The sequence below is a fragment of the Callithrix jacchus genome, chromosome 5 (assembly GCF_049354715.1).
Source record: "Callithrix jacchus isolate 240 chromosome 5, calJac240_pri, whole genome shotgun sequence".
NCBI lineage: Eukaryota > Metazoa > Chordata > Mammalia > Primates > Cebidae > Callithrix > Callithrix jacchus.
This window is the reverse complement of record NC_133506.1, coordinates 92,518,504-92,527,530: the sequence shown is the minus strand read 5'-3', so window position 1 is coordinate 92,527,530 and position 9,027 is coordinate 92,518,504. Positions and strand designations below refer to the sequence as shown.

The 9,027-nt window shown below is 37.9% G+C and overlaps 1 protein-coding gene across 1 annotated transcript; it reads right to left on the bottom strand.

Annotated features, from left to right (window-relative positions):
- Window positions 1–3,132: 3,132 nt before the first annotated feature.
- On the bottom strand, window positions 3,133–9,027 carry KRT26 (keratin 26). The gene is made up of 8 exons (XM_002748588.4): window positions 8,525–9,027; window positions 8,005–8,087; window positions 7,115–7,271; window positions 6,823–6,984; window positions 6,616–6,741; window positions 5,744–5,961; window positions 4,502–4,569; window positions 3,133–3,599 (listed from the first exon to the last, which is right to left on the bottom strand). The coding sequence occupies exons 1-8, from the start codon at window positions 8,963–8,965 to the stop codon at window positions 3,448–3,450; spliced, it is 1,407 nt and encodes a 468-aa protein (XP_002748634.1). The 5' UTR covers window positions 8,966–9,027; the 3' UTR covers window positions 3,133–3,447.

Genomic DNA, 9,027 nt, shown 5'->3' with positions numbered 1-9,027 from the left:
TTCTCTGCCTTCTCATTAACACTTGTTATTTCTTGTCATTTTCGTAATAGCCACCCTAGCAGGTGTGAGGTGATATCTCATTGTGTTTTTCATTTGCATTTCATTCATGATTAGTAATGTTGAACATTTTTTCCATATATCCTTTGGCCATTTGTATGTTTTCTTTTGAGAAATATTTTTAAAATTGGATTATTTGTTTTTTGTTATTGTTGTTGAGTTGCTTTACTATATATTTTGGATGTTAGTCCTGTATCAGATGTGTGTGTCACAATATTTTCTCCCAATCTGTGAGTTGTTTCTTTATTCTGTTAACTATTCCCTTTGCTATGTAGAAGCTTTTTAGTTTAATGTAATTCCATTTATGTATTTTTTCTTTTGTTGCCTGTGTTTCTGGGGTCGTACAAATGAATCTTTGCCCAGGCTAATGTCAAGAAGTTTTCCCCCTGTGTTTTCTTCTGTAGTTTTACAGTTTCATGTATTATGCTTAAGTGTTTAATACATTGAGTGGATTTTTGCATAGGGTGAGATAAAGGTCCAATTTCATTTTTCTGAGATGTAGTTTCCCTAACACCATTTACTAAAAAGACTGTTATTCCCCCATTGTGTGTTCTTGGCACGTTTGTTTGAAAATCATTTGTAAAATGCGTAGATTTATTTCTGGGCTCTTTGTTCTGTTCAATTGATCTATACGTCATTTTTTGTGCCAGTATTGTGATATTTTGATTACTATAGATTTGTAGTAGATTTTGAGATCAGATAGTGTGATGCTTCCAACTGTTCTTTTTGCTCAAGATTGCTTTGGCTATTCAGGATCTTTTGTGGTTCTATATGAATTTTAGAGTTGTTTTTTCTCTTTTTGTGAAAAATGTCACTGGAATTTTGATAGGAATTGCATTGAATCTGTAGATCACTTTGGGTAATATAAACATTTTAACAATATTAATATTAATTCTTCCAATCTATGAACATAGCATATCTTTCCATTGATTTTTGTCTTCATCAATTTATTTAATCAACATTTTATAGTTTCACTTATTTCTCTTCTGATATTTGGTATTTTCTCCTTCTATTAACTTTGGGCTTAGGTTCTTTTTCTTTCTTTCTAGTTTCTTCATATTTACTGGTAGGTTGTTTATTTGAAATCTTTCTCTTTGTTTTTTAAACGCAGGCATTTATTGTTATAAACTTTCCTCTTAAAATGGCTTCTGCTACATCCCATAAATTTCATCACGTTACCATCTTCTGTTGTCTCTAGATATTTTTTGATTTCCCTTTTGATTTTTTCTCTGCCCCATTGGTTGTTCAGGAACATATTGTTTAATTTTCACATATTTGTGAACTTTCCAAATTTCCTTCTGTTGTTGATTTTTAATTTCATACTATTGTGGAGAAAACATTCGTGATATAATTTTAATCTTAAGTTTGTTAATTTGTACACTGTACAACATTAACTAAGACTTACACATAACAACATTCTGAAGAATGTTCTGTATGTGCTTGAGAAGAATGTATATTCTGCTCTTGTTGGATACGCTGTTCTATATACTCTATCTGTTATGTCCACTTGGTCTAAAGTGTAGTTTAAGTCTAATATTTCCTTATTAATTTTCTGTCAGGATGATCAATCCATTGTTGAAACTGTGGTACTGGAGTCCCCTACTAATTATTGTAATGTTGTTGATTGCTCCCTTCATTTCTATTAATATTTGCTTTATATATTTAGATGCTCTGATGTTGGGTGCATATGTATTTACAATTGTCATATCCTTTTCATGAACTGACTTCATACATACTCGTAAGCATCTGTAAGCAGGCCCACTGCACTGAAAGCCATACTCCTTGCTTTCATTGTATCACTGATAGTCATGGGGATAAAAGTTTGCCTGATTGTGATACCTCTTGGGGGGCAATGGAATCTTAGTGTGAAAACAGCAAATTCCTATGCTTATTTTTTTTCTGTTCAGTGGAACTTGAATCACCATGGCAAAAAAGGAGATCTGGATTTGAATCTAAGCCCTGCTACACGTCACTTGTGTAGCCCTGGAGAAATTCCTTGATCTCTTTGAGTAACTGTTTTCCTCATATATAAAATAAAGATAATAAAACACCTATCTCATAAGCATTTATGAAAATTAAATTGGTTAATGCATATAAAGTGAGTTAAAATACACTCAGTAAGTGTAAGATATCACTGTAGTTCCACAGTTGAAAGCACTTCTAACCAGACTTAATCTAACTCCATACCATTGAAATATGGCCTTTGTCATCATGGTTGGGACCATTCATCATAAGAACACCCTGACAAAAGTAACTTTCAGTTGTATCTACATCTCAAGAGAGTGTCGTCAGGCTAAGGTCAACTACCTTATGTGGAAGCAGAAAATAATGGTGACCAAGCCTATATTTGAGACTTGCAGATGCAACCTCAGAGGGTTTAGAACCCTGAAATGGTGCAGTTCGGTCTTCATGAGCCGTTTTGAATTCCACATTGTCCGTATGCCAGTTGATTAGAACCTTTCAATGATGCCCTGCCATGCAAGTTGGAAATCCAAGTGGTTCTAGAGCTCACTGCCTCATTCCACCCCAAATGAAAAAAACCTCTTTAGTCCAGAATTGTGCTGCTGTCCAATCCCAGCACACTTTCCAAAATAATTTAGTAAGGATGTCAGGCAGAATTTTGTGGCAGGAGGATATGAGCAAGATTTAGAACCACCCCTAGGCTTGAGTTCTAAATTTGCTTAGTCATCACTATGGTAGGGGCAGAGAGATGCCTGTGCTGGAAAATGGAAAAATAGCTCTCCAGGTTCAGATTTTACAACAAACCTTTGTGATCATCCAGGCTAGGCAGTGTAAGGGTAAACTAATCCTACTGATCAGTGGGTTGGGTATTGTCTTCTTTTATGTTCATAGAAGCTGAAACCCAAAAAGATCACGTCATTTACATAGTTAATCAGGGACAGATTTGGGAGCAGACATTAGGGCTAGTGCTCTTTCCAACTTGTCCTGTTATTAATTGAGGTAAGTGTGACTATGAAATGAAGCACATTATTTTATTAGCAGGTCCCTAGTATTGTCACATTGGAGTCAACTTTAGAAATGAAAAAGAACCAGATACTAAAGAAATAACTTGCAACAGAAGAAGTTTTAATGAAAAGTCAGAAAAGGTCTCCAAAAAAAAAAAAAATTAGGGACAGAGCAGGATTTTTCTTGTCTGGAAGAGGATTACATGTCCACAACATGAGAAAAGGAAGAGAAGGAGAACAAATTCCAGCCCTTTTATTTTGAAGAACAGAAATGAATAATTTCCTTAGGTTATTTGACCAGTAGGATTTTTGCAAAGGCATTCTTTCTTTCTTTCCTTCTTCTTTCTTTCTTTTTCTCGCTTTCTTTCTTTTTTCTTCTTTCTTTCTCTCTTTCCTCTTTTTCTGTTTTGTAACTTTTTCCTCATTATGGTACTTTAGAGGGTACTCGTTGTTCCATTGTAATGTTGCTTATTTTAGAGGACTTTTCTTCAACTGAGTGGACTCTCAGTGAAAGGACATTGCCAATTTGATTCAGTTCCTCAACCACTGTTTTGACAACAGCTTCTTCTGTTGAGTCTAAAATAAAATAAATAAAACAAGTGTGGTCATTTTTTAACAGGTTGAAAAGTGTTTAGCCATTACAGGTATGCTGTTTGTTTGTTTTGAGAATTAGTCTCGCTCTGTCGCCCAGGCTGGAGTGCATTAGAGTTATCTCGGCTCACTGCAGCCTCTGACTCCTGGATTCAAGCTATTCTTCTGCCTCAGCCTCCCGAGTAGCTGGGAGGCACCTGCCACCATGCCCAGCTAATTTTTGTATTCTTAGTAGAGATGGAACTTCACCATGTTGGCCAGGCTGGTCTCAAACACCTGACTTTAAGTGGTCCACCTGCCTTGGCCTCCCAAAGTGCTGCGATTACAGGCATGAGCCTCTGCACCTTTTAAAAAATGTCTTCTTAAAAAAGTTTTTTTTGCAAGTTTGCAGTAAATTGAGATAAAATACTCTGTTTGAAGTCAGTGTTTAGCAAGAGCCTGGACTATATCTCTTATATTTGCCACTGTTTTAGAGCAGTGGGTGTTTGAAAACATAAATGAAACGTGGATTAGAACAATCTAAGTATCAAGCAGTAGAGGCCGGCTGCAAGTAATGTCTTCTTTTAAATACCAATTTGCCCTATTTTCATGGTTTAAGATAAAGTAGCTCTTTTATCAAAGTATTGAAACTATGAAAGATAATACATTCCAGGTAAGAAACGTTGTGGGATTAATTCTTCATTTCAGTAATTTTGTAATTCGACCACATCTGTTGTTCTACAGGAATATAAAATACAAGTGTTAAGAACTACCGTGATGACCCCTCATCCCTTCATTCATCTGAAGTAAACTTAAACACAAAGTTTATGTAGTTAACAAATAAGTAACTTAGTTAACACAATTGATGGAGTTTAAGGAGTTACACAAAGTAGGAAACCCATCTCTACCTTCGGCTTGATTTCCAGAATTCACAGGCCTATATCCTTTTGATTTGTAACACGTGGATTTGCCTTTTCTGTGAAGAGAAGAGTAAATTATCGCATTTGTTTTCTTTCCTTAGTGAGCTTATAAATACCTCTAAATTGGGAAGAAGAGTTTTGGAATTCTGTTTTCAATGAGATTCAAATTCCTTATATATTTAAGGGACACTGGTAAGCATTTCATGATTTCAACATAGTGAAAAAAGAGATTAGATGGATGTTTATGGATAGACATTTTCTCATGACCAGATATTACCTCTTTCATCTAGCAATATTTCTCACTCTGACTTTTCAATCAACTGGCCAGTGAATGTGTTTGGAGTGCCTACCATGAAGAAAGTACTGGGCTAGGTGCTGCAGAAAATATAGAACCAATACACAGTCTTTACTGTTGGAAATAAAGTATACACACGCAAAAAGTTACCTATAACATGAAAAGAGCTATAAATTAGTGAAAAATGAGTGGTGTAATGAGTGCTTTGTTCTGAAGAGGGAGCAATCACTGTTGGGTTCCTGTGAGAATAGGCTGCAGAGGGCTGACGGGCCTTGGAGTATGCAAGATGTTACCTCTTCACTATGCGGCCCTAGGCAAGCATTTAGCAATAGGCCGTGATTACCAAATACCTTTTCTATGTATGCCACTGCCACGAGCTCTTTACCTACATAGTGAGACATTATAGTTAAGAGTGGTGACAAGTATGGTTTTGGTGTTATCACGATTACACCAGAGGGGAAACTGCATTTGAAAAGGTTGAACAATGTGCTCATAATTCACCCAGTATTTGATTCACATCCACGGCTGCAATTCCAGGGCTGTTTTTATTGACTAAGAAACTATGGACCCTCTCCAGTTAATTCTTCCTGTATGTTCATTGCTTATCTTTAATACGAGGTAAATGTGGGGTAACTAGTGGTGTGATAATGAAAGAGAGTGAGTTATTTATAAGAAATGTGCTTACACACGAAATCACAAAAAACACTTTTCCTTTTGGAGTACTGAAATTGTTAAATATTCTATTCCTAAATGTCCTTTATATTATCATACATACAAATATTTTACATACATGTTTTAACTTCACTTGGCTGCAATAATATACATTCCTGACAATAAATATGTAGGACATTCTCGGATGCAATATTGGTATACCTATACTGTGAGAAAACCTAGTCGATGTAAGGTTTTTCTTTTCCCACAAGTTAAATATTTACCTTTCTTCTCCATCTAGTAAGTTGCAATAAATTTCAATTTCTTTTTCTAAAAATATTTTTACATCAAGAAGCTGTTCATACTCCAGCTTCTGGCCTTCTGTTTCCGTTCGAATCTGTTGCAGCTGTTCCTCCATCGCCCCGATCTGATCCTGAATTTGCTGGAGTTGATTGCAGTAATTTCCTTCAGTCTCAGCCAAGGAGCATTCATAGGAATATTTCTGATAGAAAAACAAACAAACAAAAAAAAGCAAGGCTTGAACGTGTAAAAGAGAAATGGCATGGTCATATTTTATATTATTTTGTTGATTTTTTTGAGATAGTGTCTTGCTCTGTCACCCAGGCCAGGGTACAGTGGCACAATCTCAGCTCACTGTAACCTCCTGTCCTAGGTTCAAGTGATTCTCCTGCCTCAGCCTCCTGAGTAGGTGAGATTACAGGTGTGCACCACCACACCCAGCTAATTTTTATATTTTTAGTAGAGATGGGGTTTCACCATGTTGGCCAGGCTGGTCTTGAACTCCTGACTTCAAGTGATCCACCTGCCTCAGCCTCCCAAAGTGCTGCGATTACAGGTGTGAGCCACCATGCTTGGCTGGCGTGGTCATATTTTAAAAAGTCTCAAAGTAGAAAGAAATATTTGTATGAGGTCTGAATATTTTCAATTGAAATCAACATTTGCGAGATTTAAAAAAATTCCTATATTGCAAAAAGGCGGTGAGTTTAGGGACAGAATTCTTGATATTTAATACATTTTATACTTTTAGTCATATGTAAATAGTTATATGTACTTGGTGTTATATATATATCTTTCTATCGGTATTGGCTTATACATATTCACACACATATTCAATTCAATGGCGATTCCTACGTACCACAGCCATGAGGGACTGAAGTTCTATTTCCAGGGTTTGCAGATTGCGTTTCAATTCGGTCAGCTCATTTCTGGCTGCTGTGGCTGCTCCCTCATCATCAGAAATCTGTTGTTGCAGCGTTGCACTCTGAAGTGTAATTATCGAAAGGATTAGTGACCAGCCTGATGGTCTACTGAGCAAGCCCCTCGTAATTTGGCATAGACCTACCCTCTCGTGGAACCAGGCTTCAGCGTCTTTGCGGTTCTGCTCAGCCAAGTCCTCATACTCAGCCCTCATGTTGTTCATCAGGACAGTTAGGTCCACTCCCGGGGCTGCATTCATCTCAACATTCACATTCCCCCCAGCTGTACATTGCAAGGCTGTCATTTCCTAGAAAAACGGTCGGTATTAATCCTCAGTGGAGGCTTTTGCCTGATATTCATGCCCTGCTATGAAACGAACAGTGGACTTGAAGAAGGAAATCAGACGCCATATGAGGCCACTCTTCAGACTTCCTTACCTCCTCGTGATTTTTTTTGAGGTAGGTCAGTTCTTCACCGAGGGTCTCACACTGTATCTCCAGGTCGGTTGTACAAAGGGTCAGCTCATCCAACACTCTGCGAAGACCATTGGTGTCGGCTTCAACGCTGTGGTGCAGAGCCAGCTCATTTTCATACCTGAAAGATAGTAAGGCACCTGAGAGTTGTAATCGTAGGCAGGTGCAAAGCACAACTTTTAAAGACATTTCGTATGCTGAAAGATATGATGTCGTGTACATACTTCTGAAGCTTCTTGCAATGGCAAACTTCTAAAATGGTTTGAGATACCTAACAATTCATGAATTGTATTTTGGAGATGTTATTTCTTCAGGGATGATTTTTGTCATCCAATGGACTTAATAATTAAATAAGATATTGCTAGATTTTAGATTAAAAAAATGTGTAATAGCTCTTTTTTTTTGAGACAGTCTCACTCTGTCACCCAGGCTAAAGTGCTGTGGCCCCATCTCAGCTCACTGCAACCTCAGCCTCTCAGGTTCAAGTGATTCTGGTGTCTCAGCCTCCAGAGTAGCTGGGACCACAGGAGTGTGCCACCATGCCTGAGTATTTTTTTTTGGTGTGTATTTGTAGTAGAGATGGGGTTTTGCTATGTTGGCCAGGCTGGTCTCGAACTCCTGACCTCAAGTGATCTGCTTGCCTCGGCCTCCCAAGGTGCTGGGATTACAGACATGAGCTACTGCATCCAATCATGATAGCTCTTTTTATAGGGGTGTATTTAATGTGATTTCTTCATTGATCTAGTCTGACTTTATAAAAACATTTTGGGTTTCAATGCAAAAGATATGTTCTTTAATTCAACTGTAATATTTTAACTTTTATTAATATAATTAATCAATTTGTTTTCACCTACTTCAGCCTGAAGTCATCAGCGGTAAGCCTGGCATTGTCATTTTGTAGAACAATGCTGGTGTTACAGGTGGTCACAGAAATAATCTAAATAGGAAAGATTGTGCAAAATATTAAGTACCAAAATTCAAAGGAGACCCCAGACTTCAGTGTGATTTTGTATCTTCTTAACCTGTCAAACATCTGTTTAATATCTTTTTTTCTATGTTAAAGAAATCTGTATTTTCTTCAGATAATAAACATTCAGAGCTTAAGGGCCACATGGATACTTTTATTACTTGCGATCAAATGGTGTGAGCTAAATATACGGAAAATGAAGTGAATATATCATTTTGAAATGATTTCTTTTTCGTTCTTTAATTTCACAAGTTTTTATTGCCAGGCACTGCCCTTAGCACTGGAAATACAGAGTGAACAAATCCTACATTACATAAAAGTCTGTTAAGCACATTTTATATTTTCTCTTCTTTAAATCATATACACCCAAAGTCTGTAGCAAAAGTATGCAAATCCCTATTTCTTACCTGCCTTTTAAGATCTTCGATGACTGAGAAGTATCTGCTATGGTCATGATCATGTCTCCGGGAAGAGCCAGGCTCACATTTCTGGTACCAGCCGTTGATCTTCTGCTCCAGGTCTGCGTTGGCCTCCTCCAGGGCACGCACGTGGTCCAGGTAGGATGCAAGGCGGTCGTTGAGATTCTGCATGGTCACCTTTTCATTCCCAGAGAGGAGACTGTGCTCATTCCCAAGAAAACCAGCGCAGGCACCATTTCCTAACCCTCCACCACTATTGCAGAAGCTTCCTGCAGAAGAAATGCCCCCAAGAGTACAAGAAAAGCTGCTCCCTGCTCCCGACCCAACACACACATTCCCAGCCACAGAGCCGGTTCCTCCACCTGACAGCCTAGCAGACCCAGTTCGCGAGCAGATCCGCCTGGTACCATTAGAAGGTCGAAAAGACATGAGGACAGCACAGCTGAGCAACCCCTTCCCAGAGAGAGGAGCAAAGCCAGAGTACACCTTCC